This window comes from Elephantulus edwardii, unplaced genomic scaffold, assembly GCF_000299155.1.
Source record: "Elephantulus edwardii isolate Elephantulus edwardi_28Jun2011 unplaced genomic scaffold, EleEdw1.0 scaffold00260, whole genome shotgun sequence".
Classification (NCBI taxonomy): Eukaryota; Metazoa; Chordata; class Mammalia; order Macroscelidea; family Macroscelididae; genus Elephantulus; species Elephantulus edwardii.
Window position 1 is genome coordinate 2,521,822 of NW_006400010.1, and position 16,289 is coordinate 2,538,110.

The 16,289-nt window shown below is 40.9% G+C and overlaps 1 protein-coding gene and 1 pseudogene across 1 annotated transcript in view; one reads left to right on the plus strand and one right to left on the minus strand.

Annotated features, from left to right (window-relative positions):
• SMS (spermine synthase) overlaps nt 1-16,289 on the plus strand; it is a 109,397-nt gene that overhangs the window by 34,776 nt on the left and 58,332 nt on the right. Inside the window, exons 5-9 of the mRNA XM_006899530.1 lie at nt 4,432-4,607; nt 6,967-7,121; nt 7,501-7,590; nt 10,756-10,870; nt 12,599-12,678. Of these exons, the coding sequence (XP_006899592.1) occupies nt 4,432-4,607; nt 6,967-7,121; nt 7,501-7,590; nt 10,756-10,870; nt 12,599-12,678 (616 nt within the window). The remainder of the gene's footprint in view (nt 1-4,431; nt 4,608-6,966; nt 7,122-7,500; nt 7,591-10,755; nt 10,871-12,598; nt 12,679-16,289) is intronic.
• LOC102877223 lies at nt 2,474-4,225 on the minus strand (annotated as a pseudogene).

Consider the following 16,289-nt stretch of genomic DNA (forward strand, 5'->3'; position numbering starts at 1 on the left):
TATTTTGTATTTTTAAAAAAATCTTGCAAATCCTCCGACCAGGCAAATACATAGCTTTATGGTAACCAGTTCCAGCGAGAATGGATACTAGGGAGGTTTTTTTTTTTATTTAAAAAAGGACTCCATGAAGTCCTCACTTAATGTTGAAGACTGGCCGAAGGGGCCTCAATATGTGCCATCCTATTTAAATGTGAATTTCTAGAAGTAATATCAGAATTTATGATATTTCTTTTTCATCAAGAAGGATGCTAGAATTTTAGGTCATTTCTGTCCATTTTCCCCATCAAATCATTTCACAGAGACCCTTTTGATGTTTGATTATCTTGAACTCTTTCAGCATGCTTTTTTTAAAAAAAAACAACAAAACAAAACATTGAAAAATGTTTTGTTCTCATTATTGTTCCCATTCCTTCCTGATCCTTCCTGCTTACTCCTTCCTGATCCTTTCATTCATAAAGGGAGTGCTGTTGGTCTCATAGGTAAGGAATCATTCTTCTCAAAGATGGTAGTTTGAATCTACCAGCTGCTGCTCTGTGAGAAAATGATGAGTATTCTCTCTGGTGTGATTGCCAGCCTCTGAAATCCCAATGAGTCAATTTGAACTCAATGGCTGTGAGTCAGTCGATCTTATTCATAAACAACGTCCTGTGATTGTCGCTAAGGTGAGCATCCCCCACTTCACCAACCTAAAAAGTGTACACAGTTTACACAGTATACCCCAAACTGTGGCATACTTCCCCTGAATTGCTCTCTGCAACCCATTTTAGATTCTCAGGAGTGAGGGTTAAAGCAAGAATTATATAGGAAGCCCATTAGCAAGAGAAGCAATTTTATGAGAGGTCCAACATCCTGTTAGAGATCCGGCATATTTCATTGCCATTCTTTAAAATCCATTGTGTTTCCTTCAAGCTAAGTTCTTCCACATTAACCAGGGCTCTGTTGACACAGCTGAGAACAGGCCTTGTTTCTTTTTAATGGGTGTGTACTTAGATTGTCCATAACCGTATATCTTCAACGATGGGGCATGTGTCTGTCCTGGTTATTTAGTGCTCTTGTAATACATGTTTCACTTTAACAAATCCATTGTATTATAGTTTAGGAGTCTGGAGTTTCAAAGTAAGGCCTCTAGTTTTCTCTGGATGAAAGGTCTTGTCTTGTTTAGCCATCTGTTGGCCCAGCCTTCCCTGGAAATGTCCATGTTTCTTAGCATCAATCTTCATCTAGCTCTAGGAGGTTTTCCAGACAAGGACCATATGTCCAAATCATGCACTCTACTCCCTCTGTTTTCCTTGGTACCTCTTCTTTTATCTTTTTTAAGATACAAGGTATTACAAGACGTAACCCAGGGAATTTTTTTTTTTCAAACATAACAGGGATGTCTGTGATTGCAGCAAGGATATTGCCTCACATTCCATCATGCCTTATTAACATAGTAAATGTTGTTGATGTTGCTTTTGTTATTATGTACCACATAGTTGTTCTCTGCCGTAGAGTCACCTACAACTTACAGCAACCCCATGCACAATAGCTCTGAACCCTGCTTTATCCTGAGCAAATATCTTGATCTCTGACAAACCTATCCCCACTGCCCCAGTTACTGTGTCAGTCCATTTCTTCTAGGGTCTTCCCCTCTTGAACTTTCACTCTCCCCTTCCAAGCATGATGTCTTATCTAAGGTCTGGTCCTTTCTGGTAAAGTATGTCAGATGAAACTTCTAAATGCTTGCTTTCATGGAGCAACTTGGTTTCATTCCTTCCAAAACTAACCTATTTGTTGTCTTAGCAGACCATAGGATATATGTTCAATACTCTTTCTCCAGCATCACAACTCAAAGTCATCGGTTCTTCTATCATCACTAGTCATTGTTCATTTTTCTGATGCATAACAAATAATTCGGAAAATCACGGCTTGGATCAGGCACCCCTTAGTCTGTAGAGTGACATCGATGATCTTTAAATTTTTCCTCTTTTGATTTCCTGACTGTTAGTGCCAAAAGTGTTGATTGTGGAAATGAGCAAGTGGAAATTGTTAATTAACATCCTCAAATTCTTCTTTCTATCTTGGTGCTTCCACTTGGCCCAAGTGATGAGAATCTTTTTTTTTTTTTTTTTTATGTTGAGCTTCTATCCTTCTTGAAGACTGTAGTGCATGACCTTCTGCAGGAAATGCTTCAGGTCCACTTCAGTTTTGGCTTGCAAGCTTGTGTCTCTTGTGTTTCTTGCATCATGTAGGTTGTTGATGAATAACTTGACCCTACACAAAATGTCCTTTTAGCAACATTCAAAGTAATTAATTGGTACAATTTCCAAAGTGGCAGAGGTATTGAAGCAAAAAACAAAACAAAACAAAAGAAAAGGAAAAGAAAACACACACCCACAAAAAAGGCAAATTGTGACAAAAGTATGCATTAATTTTCTGGACAGTATCCTTCCTCAAATTAAATGACACTGTATAAAAATTTGCTGGAAAAATATTACAAAACTGAACCCTGTACATTCACACTTGAGTCCAAACCATTCTGCACGTGGCGGGACCCCGCAGTTTGGTTACCCTTCCCGCTCACGGCTTTCTCCTCTTGAGGGTCAGGATTGGAGTCTGTGTCATTTGAGTGGTGTGTGAGAGAGTTTTCACTCCCCGTAGGAGAGTCTACACTTTCATACCCCGCACTGAGTTGGTTTATGTAACTACTACCTCCTCTGCTAGTTCTCTCTTCAGCCTTATTCCCATTCCGTGGAGAAGGAGGAGAGTCATCTTCAGCTGTGTTCCCCTCCCTATGAAATCCAGACCCAGACGTCCTCTGATGGGAGGAGCTGCCGTTACTTCATCTGTTAGCCAGGCGACTGCAGTCTTTCCCCGTGGCCTCTGCCTGTTCCACAGGCTCAGAAGCTGTAGTCCTGCTGGTACTGGGGGTGGAGGCTTGAGACTGCTGCTGTTGGTACTGAGCCAGCTGCTGACGTGTCTCTTTGAGTTGTTGCTGAAGAACCAGAATGGTACTCTGCATGCCCTCCACTTCCTCGTCTAGTTGGATGATGACGTCATTCAGCTCATCCTGACTGCTTTTAAGCTCCTCACTATATTTCTGCTGTAAAGCGAACTCAGCTTCAAGTTGTGCAATACGTCCCAGGGACAGCTGCCTTCCAAGCTCTTGGTTCTCCTGGATAAGCATTCGACACTTCGCCATTAATTTTTTGCCTGTTTGGCTTATTCAAGTTTTGACCCAGAAGTTCAACAATAGTCATCAAGTCTACAGTCTTATTGGCAAAGCTAATATACAATGTCTCTAAGTCACTATGCTCCACGTTAAAGAGCGATGCATATTCCATTTTAGCTTTTATTGGGATTTTACATGTTCAGTTCAGGTTTAAAATGTCTAGGTTTTCATTCCTCCAAACTGTCTGATGACACAGTGTGCTTCACTGTGTCTTAAGAAGACTTAAGACTTCTGTTTCTCCCTCTATTTTCTTCACACAGAAACTTTTCTCAAGTGTCTAAGATTCCTAGAAGGGGAATGTCTCAGAGGTAGCCCCTTCTTCGGAATAGTCCTATGCCATCAGGCCTCAGAAGCAAGGGGAAGGGGAAGAGAAAAAACCTGAAACACAAGGTTCATCTGTTAAGTTTTACATTAACCAATGCAAGCTGGACAGTTAAGAATGTGGCTTTTTTGTCTCAAAAAGTCTGAGTCTTGGTGTGGAAACGAGTACGTGGCTTTCCCACCAGTTTTCTCGCGGTGGGACTGTCAGGGAAGTCTTGCCTGGGGAGTATGATTTGTTTACCTATCAGGCGTAAACTTCCAGGCACTCAGTTCATTTTGGGCTTGTTCCAGTTTGTCTTTAGTCTGTTGCAGTTCCCCTTTCATTTTTACGAAAAACAAGTTGATTGCTGGGTCTACCATTGTTGATCTCAGTTGGGCAACGCTCTGCTGCTGGACTTGCTTGAGGTACTGGATCTGAGTAGTACACTCTTGCATCTCTTGTTCCTTGGTTGCTAGTCTCATTACAAGGATGTTTTCTCTGCGTGCAGACTCTTGCTGTTGCTGCTTCAGTTTTTCTTCAGATTCCCTTAAGCCAGTTACATCATTAGAATTAAGATCTGTGTACTTGCCCTCCAAAGCTTGGACATATGCTTCGTACTGCTTCCATCTTAGAATTAACTCATCTCGAGCCATAACTTTGAAGTCTGTTTCACTCAAGCGAACCTTTTTGGGAAGAGGTTCTTCGTTGGTCATCTTGAACAACGGGCCGCCATGGGGGCACCGCGGCGCCGCCTGCCCGTCTGCCCGCGCGGGAGGAGAGGCGAGCAGCGGCCCGCGCGTTTCCCGAGCCCCTAGGCGCCCGACGTCCGGAGGGCGAGTCCTGTAATTTTTGAGGGAGGACTCTTAATCCCAAATCCAGTTGGGCAATGTCCTACTAAGGCTTATTCCCTTTTTTCTAGATTGCCATCCATAGTTCGAGGAGGGCCAATCGATAGATACTGGCCCACTGCCGATGGGCGCCTGGTGGAGTATGATATCGATGAGGTAGTGTATGATGAAGATTCACCTTATCAGAACATTAAGATTCTTCACTCGAAGCAATTTGGAAATATTCTCATCCTCAGTGGGGATGTCAGTGAGTATCCTATCTCTGCCTCATCCATGGAACGGTAGTAGTGATGTTTAAGGTCTTTTCCTTATTAATGGTGCCATTAAAATTTGCCCAAGTATGTCTTTGGCCATGTTGTTTTATAAAGATGTGCATTTATTTATTACTGTTTCAAAAAAAAACAAACAAACAAACCAAAGAAATGTAATGCAATATTTACCAATGCAGATTTTTAGGTGCATAATATAGAAGGTGCACATTTATATTGTATTAACCTGTGTGGCATGTGGACTCAGCAACTTTTTTTAAATTTAATTTTATTATTATTTTTTGTGTGTACTGTCAAATTGGATCTGACTGGTACAGGAGGAGATTGCCCCTCCTTTTTGTGTGTGTATGTAAATTTATTTTTAATTTCCATTCATTCATTGTTGCACTTTTCTCAGCTCTCCCCCCAGTACACTACCCTCTTGGAAAAGAGAAAGAAAAATTCTTTCATTGTTTTACAATCCCTCCCCTCAGGTCCGCTCCACTATGCAGCCTTCGCTCTGGACTCCTGTCATGACAAAAATACCTAATCACATCACTCTTCTTTTAAACAGTTTTCTCCCTCATCTGTTTCAATGCAGTAGACATTATTGAGCACACCTTTCTCAGTCCGTCCCCGACCCCAAGGTCAGTCCTGTATTACAAGAGTGGCAACATGGAGTATTTGTCCTTTTGTGACTGATATACTTCACTCAGCATAATGTCCTCCAGAATCACCTATTTTGAATAATATTGCATTCGTTCCTTGTTTTTCAATGCAGCGTAGTATTCCATTGTGTGAATATACCACAGCTTCTCTATCCATTCATTGTTGATGGGCACTTGGGTTGCTTCCAACTCCTTGCTATTGTGAACAAAGCTGCAGTAAACATAAGTGCATATATCTGCTTGGATGTCAGTTATGATCTCTTTGGGGTATACTCCCAGTAGTGGAATTTCTGGGTCAAATGGTATCTCTATTTGCAACTTTTTGAGAAAGCGCCATACCACCTTCCACAGGGGTGGCACCATTTTACACTTCCACCAACGGTGAATAAGGATTCTAGGTTCTCCACAACCTCGCCAACCTTTGTTACTTGTTGTTCTGTTAAATTTTGCTATTCTGAGTGGGTTGAGATGATATCTCATAGTTTTAAGTTGCATCTCCCTTAGAGTTAGGGATTTTCAACATTTCTTCATGTGCTTGTTAGCCATCTCAATGTCGTCTTTGGTGAAGTGCCCCTCCTTTAGCAGAGCATCTGGTGGATTCTAACTGCATACCTCTGCGATTGCAATGCAACTTCTTGCCACTAGTCTACTACTTGCTCCCTGGAGATCTGTAGTTTTCGTCTTTTTTATCAGGGGAAACTTCAAACAGATGTAAATAAGATGATATAATAATCTATATAAACTTCCAATTAAAAAATGGCCAAAATTATCCAAATTCAACATGAAGCATCTTCCAGTCTCAACAACTATCCTGCCTTATTTCAAAGAAACTCTAGTCTAATTTTCCCCTCATACTAGTATTTTAATTCTTTTTTATGTTCATAGAATCATTTCTAGAATTTCCTGATGTACGATATATGGACATTGGTTTACGTTCTCTGAGTTGTGCTACCATTTCTCAACGTCCTTTTTACCAAATCTCTCCTTTGAGATTGCAGTTCAGATTGCCACTAGGCCACCAGAGCTCCCTGTGAAGTAACTTCTTTATGCCATGATATTTTGTATGTAGGAACAAAACAGATTTTTTAATTGTCTTTTTAAAAAAAACTTTATTATTTTTTTGTGTGTACTGTCAAATCTGATCTGACTGGTAGAGGAGGAGATTGCCCCTCCTTCTCAAGCAGAGCATCTGGGGGATTCGAACTGCAAACTTCTGGATTGGCAGTGCTGCTTCTTGCCACTAGCCCACCAGAGCTCCCTAGAAATGAAATAGGTTTTTATTATTCAGCATTTCTGAACCGTCTCAAAATTGAATTCTTCCTAAGTAATGGATATTGTTAAGGAGCCCTGGTGGCATAGTGTCTTATATGTTGGACTGCTCATCAACAAGTCAGTGGTTCCATGAAGATTTCCTGCTTCAGAAATCCAATGGAGGTTTGTTGTGGACTGGACTCAATTCAATGGCCATGGCAGGGAGGTGCCTTGGAACTCCTGTCTCACCTGTCTTTTATGTTTTCTGTTTTATCTCATTCCTGCTTGTCTGTGCCATTATTAATAATTATAAAAATACTTTGATCTGCAACAAGTGTGTATAAGGATTGATGAAGAAAACTTTATGCTTCTTCTCTTTCTAATGTGAAGAGTGAATGTGTGTGTGTGGTCTTGATCACGTTTTTGCTGTTTCTCCTAGATTTGGCCGAGAGCGATTTGGCGTATACCCAGGCCATCATGGGCAGTGGGAAAGAAGATTACACTGGCAAAGATGTACTGATTCTGGGGGGCGGAGATGGAGGCATTTTATGTGAAATAGTCAAACTGAAACCAAAGATGGTCACCATGGTCGAGATATCCTTTGTTGTGTAATAATTGAGTTAAATGTGCTTCTTGGTATTTGGTCTTCAGCCAATGGTATACAGACTCTTGGCAAATGTGTTGTTGAGATTGCCTTGAACAAATATTTGAACTTGACCTTTATATGACATCAGAGAGAAATAGAAATAATGTAGCTGAGGAGTAAAGAGCAAGATTTATTTTCACTGTCCTCAGTGGAAAATTAAAAATTTTGTCTCTTTTGTCATTTTTTTTTTAAATTGTTAACACCCAAATAAGTACGATAAAAACCTTTATATTTGTTTTCACTTTTCTCTTTAAAGTATTATTCTTTCAGAATTCTTTGGTACGTCCAAATTCATGGTAAATTTTTCATCCTTAACCCATATCAAACATTGACCAGATGGTGATTGATGGGTGTAAGAAGTTCATGCGAAAAACATGTGGTGAGGTCTTAGACAATCTTAAAGGGGAATGCTATCAGGTAATTATGTTTTGCAGGTAACTTATTTTTTAAGTGAACTAATAATACAATTGATAAGAATATTGATTGTAAAAAAAAAGAATATTGATTGTGCCTTCTTAAAATTATATTCAATGTAAATGGTTAAAAAGAGCTATGCTTCATGTCTCCCAACATGTGCTATATGTATATGTGTATTTCTTATTTTTATGTATAATCAAATTGAGTCCAACTCATGGCAACCTTACATGCAACAGAACAGATTTCCATCTGATCCTGTGCCATCCTGACAGCCCATTATTGCTGTCACTATGTTAATTCATTTCATTGAGAGTCTTTCTTTCCTTCATCCTCATTTGTTCCAAGTGTGATATCCTCCCCCAGTGACTGGCCCTCTGGATAACATGTCCAATGTGTGTGAGACAAAGTGTCATCTTCCTTTCTTCTAAGGAACTTTGTGGCTTCATTCCTTTTGAAACAGATCTTTGTCTTGATGGTTTTGGGAAGTCCATAGCTAATCAAGTACTCTGTGATCTGGTCCAGGCTCAACCCTACACCCATCCTGGGCTGTGATCCTGAGGCCATCTAGTGTTGGATTATAATTAAGAAGGTTAAACAGTCACTTGGGCAGGGACATCATGCTTGAGAAGGTGGAGGTGACTACGTGGTGACTGTGGCAGGGGACTTGAGAGTGTCTGAAATTGTGAGGATGGCACGGGATAGGATAGTGTTCAGATCTTGTTGATAGGTTTTCAAAAGCACAGAACAGCAACCACAGCACCAACAGCAGTCACTATGTCAGCCCCTGCCCATGAGGGTATCTCTGCTTTACCAATGGAGCTCTGTTGCCTTAGTCTATAGGGTTAGCACTATAGATAGTCTATAGGGTTAACCTATACCTCAAAGGTATGCCTTTCTGCTGATTGAAATCAATCCTTGACTGTATGGGAGAAAGACAGGAAATCTCATCTCTTCCTTTTATCTTATATTTGGAATCCATGAGCAGCTTCTTGGAGAAACGTATGCAAGCTTGTCATTTACAGTCTGTGTTGCCCTCTGGAGGTATAGATTGAGACTTGAGGACAATGAGCCTTTTGAGTCATTTGTATGGCATTCTTTTATGCTTTTGGAAGAGCTGTTATTAACTCTTTGATTCTTATCTTTAGAGTAATTTACCAGGAATACTGTGGTGGAGTTGTTAAGTGCTTTGCTTCCACAATGAAAGGTTGCCAATCAAAGCCATCTAGTCCATGTCACAAAGCCATGGCAATTTATAACCTTAAAGAATATAGCCAAGAAATGGCTTTGTGACAGCTCTAGGCTGTCCCTTCAGGTTGTTGGAAGTCAAAAATGACTCATTGGCAGCAGGACTTGAACTGTTAGAGAAATTAGAAAACAATTGGGTAATAGTTTAAGATATAAGATATATTGTTGGATGACCAGGAGGACCTAGGGTAGTAATGGGGGTGGGGATGGGGATGAGGGGGTTGGGGAAAGAAAATATACAATGAAAAGATATTTCAAAAAAATAAGGAAATCTCTTTGAATGAGAGGAATGATTCAGAGAATGATTCTCAGGAGTTAGACTGGAGGAGAAAATTATTATGAGGGACTGCTGTGTTTCGTGAGAAATGTTCCAGTACTATTAATTTTTTTTAAATTGTGTGAATATATTATTTTCATAAAAATGGGAAAAAAAAAAGAACCTGATGGAGAACAGTTCTAATTTTATACATGTGAGGCTGTCTTGTGTTCTTACCAAATAGTAGACGTAAGCTTTTTGCAGTGCCAGTTGTACTGACAGTTTCACGTTTGCAGTTATGTATTCCTGATTCAACATATTTTTGGAAGTGGATTATACTAACGTATGTTTATTATAGATATTTTATACAATTTCTTCCAAGAATAGAAATTGAATTTGAATGTAGAATTCCATCCTTGAACAAGGCAAAATGTACTAATTACCTAACCTAGCCGATGAAACTGGTTATAGTGATGATCACACATTAAAATCAACCCTAAGTTTCTTAGAAGCAAAAGGAAACATTTGGTTTTTTTTTTTAAACATGGTGATAAATCATGTCAGATTATTGTATTGTTGGATGAGATCTGACTGGCACTGGAGGAGATGGCCCCTCCAGGAGGGGGGGGGGCTCTAGGGGAGAATCTGTTGGATTTGAACCTCGCCCCTTCAGGATTTCAGCGCAGCTTCTTGCCAGTAGAGCTCCTGCCATCTAAAAAAAAAAAAAAAAAAGATAAAATGCAATAATCCATTGATAATGAAAGTAATTAGGTATTTATGATAAAAGGAAGCTTAAAAGTAGAGGAAAAAGTTTAATATAGAATAAAAGTATAAACTTGGTGTTTTCTTCATTTTTTTAAATGTTACTGCTTAATATTAAATGTTAACTATTCATATTTATCTTGGTATACTTCATTGCTCTATTTTTTTGTTTTCTAAAAATTTATCTTGTCATTGACAAAATGTCCAATAAAGCAAGCCATTGTACCTAAAAAAAATAATAATAATAATTTTTTTTCTTTGTTGTTGCCGAAAGAGCTGCTAAGACCTGTAGTACAGGTTGGGGGTTATACCATTGTCCCTCAGTGCAACAGCCTGGCTAATGTTGTGATTGAGTTTTCTTCTCTGTTTCTCTCCTTAACAGGACACCCTCAGCTTTGATCCCTTTTGGAGTGGGCACCATCGACTTCTGGTTTTAGGGTTATGAAGTTGAGGCATATGAGGTCCATTGGAGCTATGGATTAAATTTGATTTCCACTCGACTTTAGATGGCCACTCCCAAACGTTTTTAAATCCTAGTTACTAGTCACCAGTGTTATAGTGGAACTGTGCTATTAGAACTGTGCACCTGGAACCATCTTATATTATGCTGTATTTTATGCCCTCGAACAAATTTGTTCATAGCATTTTTTTCCACCATTTGGTCTTCGTTTATGTTTCCATTTGTATAATGAGGATAGAAGTAATGGCGGCAATGGTTGCTTTGATGGCCTTAAAAGGCATAGAAAGCTTGTGTAGAAAGAACTTAATTTTGACCGTTGTGGCCGTGAATGAAAGTGGTAGGAGTTGCAGTCCCAGCTTACATAATTCCCCTTCCTCTAGGACTATTGTTAAACTGCCTCTGCTCTTACTGGCTCACCTGTACATTTCTCTTCTTTCTGGAGGTTCTAATTGAAGACTGCATTCCTGTCCTGAAGAAATATGCCAAAGAAGGGAGAGAGTTTGATTATGTGATTAATGATTTGACTGCTGTTCCCATCTCCACATCTCCAGAGGAAGGTAGATTCTGGTTTGGCTTTTTTTGAGAAATGTTCAGGAAAATGTTCTCTTGGGATAGTGTGAAGGTGAAACCCATCAACCATCTGGTAAATTTCCTCTTTTTAGAAAATCATTTAAAAAAGCCCTGCAGTAGTTAAGATACTGGATTTGTATCTGGCTTTACATTACATGATGGAGTTCATGCAAGCAGTTGCATATTAAGTAAAGTGGTTAATAAGGACATCATTGAGACATTATATCCTGTGAGAATTTATCTGTTTGGTTTTGAACTTGTTCAAGGACAAAGGAGTGACTATTCTGAGCCACAAGACACCATTCCCTTATGAAAACTATGTCCTCTAAATCTCTGCAGGCTTGAAGTTGTTTTGCTGATGGTTTTTCTCTAAACTTGACCTCCTGCTGAGTTTGCAGAACTTGGTACAAACAGTGGCCTTTCTGTAGGCCTTCTCAGAGGGTGGTTTTTTGGACTAAGGCTTCTAGCGAATCTCGGTTAGTGTGGAGAACAGTCTTCATAAGTGGAAGCAAACTTGGTTTTGACCTTGCTTTTGTGTTCGTTCACGTCTGATACACAACAGAAACCTTGCCATTCATGAGTCACGTCTTGAACATTTTTTTAAATTATTATTATTTTTTTAATGCATAGTTTAAAGAAAGTTTATAGAGAACTTGGATTTCTATTAATTCATTGTTGTGTGTTTTTCTCCTTTACCCTCCACCCCAGTTAGCTTTTCCCTTTAAAAAGATTCTTTAATTTTTGCACAATTTCATACCTTCCCCTTGTTTTTCAGTGCTAGGTGATATTCTATTGTGTGAATATATCATATTTCTTGATGGGCATTTGCGTTGCTTCCATCTCTTTGCCATTGTGAACAATGTATTACTATTAGTATCATTATTTATTATTATTATTATTATTATTATGTATATGGTTTGTTTACAAAGTTCCTATACATTATTTTTTTCACACTGGATCTTTCTCATTTCCTTCACCCATTCAATCAGATTGTGTGATCCTATCATTAATCTGCCCCCTCCCATCCTCAGCCCTCTACTCCCCTTTACCTCCCAGCACTGAGTTTTAAGGTCATCACTATGTATTTATTTTGTTGTTGAGACTCGTGTACACAACACACCATGCACCGATTTGACAGTGTATGCAGAGTACATTACTATTTGGTGACAACAATTACAATTACATTCTTCATTTGTGTGGGTTTTGTTTTCTTACCTCTTCTGACTTCTTCTTCCCCCTTCACATGAACTCCCACTAAAGGTTTCTATTTAATCTTTCAAGCTGCTCTTGTCATTTTCCCCATGTATTGTTGTTCTGTGCCCTTGTGTTGAGTACGATTTCACAAGAACTACAGATTTGCACCTTGTCCTCTCCTCTTCCACCATCATCATCTCTTATATACAGTTGAGCTTACTGCTGCAATGTGTTACCCATTCTCCTTGAGGCTCTTCCTCTCTTTCCAAGAATTTCCCTTTGTAAGGAATAGCCTCTTCTACAAACATGCAAAACATATGAGATTGAGACTCGTGGTTCCAGCTTGTATGTAGCACACAGCTCTGGTCACATGGAGATGGCTCTAAAAAGAGTAGAGTACTGACATCTGGGCATTTCTATTATTTTTAATCTATACTAATGTGAATGTTTAGATTTAGGTGTTACATGGTATACTTGCAAACCCATGTGCATAAAACTTGTATTTTTCTTTTAATATCCAGATTCCACATGGGAATTTCTCCGACTCATTCTTGACCTGTCGATGAAAGTTTTGAAACAGGATGGCAAGTACTTCACACAGGTAGTCTACTCGACCCTTTTTCTCTCTACCACTCTTTTCTCTGTGCGTATTATCATGTGAAAAATTCCCCATAAGAATTTTTATTTTGAAATGTAGGATTTATGTCATTTAGTATATTGTTGTTGTTGATGTGTGCCATGGAGTTCGAATCATGGTGACTCTTTGAACAAACTTGACCTTATTCTGTATCATTTTCATCATCTTTGATAAACTTGAGCCCATTGTATCAGTCTGTCTCATTGACAGTATTGTTCATTTTGCTGACATTCTGTGTGTTTTATTGGTTTTTTAAAAGTTTTCTACTAGTTTATTTATCTATGTTTTCAAATATGAAGTCATTTTTCAAGGAGTGGCCCCTCCTAACAAGATGACAACATTTCCCCATAATTGCCACTAAGGAGACCCTCCTAGTCACACTTTGTCCAACATAGACTTGTTCTTTTGAAAATGCATGGTATACTGGAGACTTGTTTAAACTAAACACCACAACTCATAGGTTTGGAGACTTTTGTGCTAACTTTGTCCAACTTTGAGATACATCATAAGGGACTCAAAAAAAAAAAAAAAAGAGAAAGCTAAAGCTTGAACTTAATGTGTCTGATCTTCTTTAAACTAATATCATTACTTTGTAGTTCTTTGGAGAGGTCACTGGAGTCAGTAGGTTTTTTTTTTATTTCATGTCTATTGGTACTAAGAGGAAGTTTGACAACCATGTCCCCTTCCCCTATCTCACTTAGCCCACTCCAGGGTCTCCCATATTTCCCCACCCTCTTGTCTCCCCTCAGCTCTCTTCCTCTCCCTTTTCTCCCTGTCCTCTGTCTCCCTCTCCCCAGTATCCCCCTCTCTTGGCTCTATCTGCTCTGTCCCACTGTTTTCATCTTCCTTTCTATCTCATTCACCATCCAGGCCTATACTCTCCCTCCTCACTGTCTTCCTCTCTTCTGTTTTACTCCCCTCTACAACCTCTCTTCAGACACCCTCTCCTTTGTCTACCTACCCTCGCCCTTGTCTTTTGCTCTCCTTTTTCCTTGTTCTCTGTCCCTCTCCCTTGTCTCCCTGTCCACTATATCACTAGCATCTCCCACCTCTCTTAACTCAATCACAGCTGTTGCCTTGTCCTTTGTTACCCTCTCTTCTGAAGTCTCCTTCTCCTGTACCTCCCTCAGGCCTGTATACCTCCCCTCACCCCTGTATACCTCCCCTCACCCCTGTTCTTACCCTCTCCCATTTCTCAGGCTTATCTCCAATCACTCTTTTCTTCCTCTTCCCTCTCATCCCCCTCTTCCTGGCCTCCTTTTTCCATCTTTCACTCTTATCATCCATCTTTCCTGTTTCCATTGCCCCTTCCTCCTTTTCCCCTGTCTCCCTCTCCCACTTCTCACTGTCATCTATCTCTCCTCACTCCTCCTGTCTGTGTCTCCACTGTCTCCCTCTCTCCTGTCTTTCTCCCCTTGGTCTCTCTCTCACTGATCTGCATACCCCATCTCTTGTCTCTCCCCTGTCTCTTTGTCTTCCAGTCTCTTGTCCCTTGTCACCCTCTCTCATCTCCTCCCTCTCCCTTCTTACTCTTCTCTCCAATCTCTCAAGCTCCTTTCCCACCTCTTCATCTCTTTCTCCCTGATATTCCACTTTCCTATTATCTACCCACTGTCCTGTCTCCCTCTCATTTCTCCCCCCCTTCTCTGCCTTCCTCTCCCCTTTCTCCTTCTCATGGGGCTCTCTTTCCTCTCTCTGTCTCTCCCCTATCTCCTTTTCTCCATTCTCTCAAACTTCTGCTATCTTCCTTCATTTCCCCCATCTCACTCTCTGCTCCCATCTCTTCCTCTCCCTTGTCCATCTCCCCTGCCTTCCTCTTTTCTGTTTCCCTCTTCTCTATCTCCCTCTCCTCTGTTTCCCTCCATTCTCCTTCCCTCTAGCCTGTCTTTCTCTTGCCATCTCCCCTTACTCGGTTTCTCTTTCCTCCCTTTTGTTTTACTTGGCTGTATCACCTCGCCTCTGTTTCTTCTCCTTTGTCTGCCTCACCCCTGTCTACTGCAGTTCTGTCTCTTTGCTCTCTGTCCTGCACTCTAGTCTCCCTGCCCCATATATCACTAGCATCTGCCATCTCTCCTGACTCCCTCCTCTTTCTCCTTCTCTACTATCTCTTTTTCCTCTCTCCCTGATCTCTCCCCTCCCTTCAGTCTACTTCTCCCATCTCTCAAGCTTATCTCCTGTCTTACTCACCCCTATAACAGCTTCTCCCTTGTCTCACTCTTATATCTTGATATCCCCTATCTCTCTCTCACTGGTCTCCATTTGTGATGTGCCATTCCCATCTCTCCTGACTGCCTCACACCTGCCTACTTCTCCACTCAATTTTCACTCCTCTTTGTCCTTCTCCACTACTCCCTCTGCACTGTCTGTCTTCCATGTCTCCCTCTCCTCTGTCTCCATCGCCCCTCAGTTCATCTCTCCTGTCTCCCTCTCTGCTTTCTCCATCTCCCCTGCCTCCCTCTTTCCTGTCACCTTCCCCTCTCTTCCTCTCCATCTCTCCCTGCTCTCCACTCACATCTCTTAACTCAAAACTCCCATATCTCCTGCCTCCCCCAACTCCCTTCACCAGAATCTCTCTACCATGTCTCCATATCCTTTGTCTTTCTCTTGCTGGTCTCCTTTTGCAATCTATCTTCTTCTCCCATGTCTCTCATTACCTAACCTTTTCTCACATGCACTGTTACTTCATCTCCCATGTCTCCCTCCTTTCTTTATTTCTTTCCTCTGTCTACCTGTGTCATGTCTCCCTCTCCCATATCTTACTCTTCCAAGTCTCCATATCCCCTGTCTTTTTCTCCTTGGTTTACATTTTTGATCTCTGACTCTCATCTCCCATCTCTCCTGTCTCACTCACACCCTCCTCCTGTCCCCTTGTCTGCCTGTCCATTCTTCACCCTGTTCTCACACCTCTCCCTGTCCTCTTACTCCCTCGCCCCAGGCTCCCCGACCTCTGTCTCCATCTCTCCTCTCTTTATCTTCTGTTTCCCTTTCCTTTGTCCCCTGCTTCTCTGTCTCTCTCCCATGTCTTTTTTTTTTTTCTCTTTGGTCTCCCTCTGTCATGTCTCTGTCTCAGCTGTCTTTCTCTCTCCTGTCTTCCCCTTCATGGTCTCATTCCCAGGCCCTCCTTCTTAGCTAAGATCTCTGTCCTCTCCCCTGTGTCCCTCTCCTCCACATCCCCCTATTCTTCCTCTCTCTCCCCTGTTGCCCTCAGCCCTGACTATCTCCCCTCTCCCTCCATGTCTGGTCTCCCTCTGTCATTTGTGACACTCATCCCCTACGGAGGATTAATAGCAAAAGATTTCTTCTCTAGCCCAAGTATATATGTGTTTCAAGAAACATATCTGTTGGAGATCTTTACTGTCACGTTTAACATTAACTCTCAGAGACCTAAACCCAAAACAAAGATGGCTCTCTTTCCTGCTGTGGTCTCTCCCAATTCATTAGCATTCCGGCTTCCTGGAGTTGTTGACCACCAATCAGATGCTCTGGCTAAGGTGGAACCGGTTCTGCAGGTTTTGCAGTGGAGGGCTGATCTTGCTTTGCAATCCCCAGTCTCTGCTGTCCCCCTCTGCCATGTC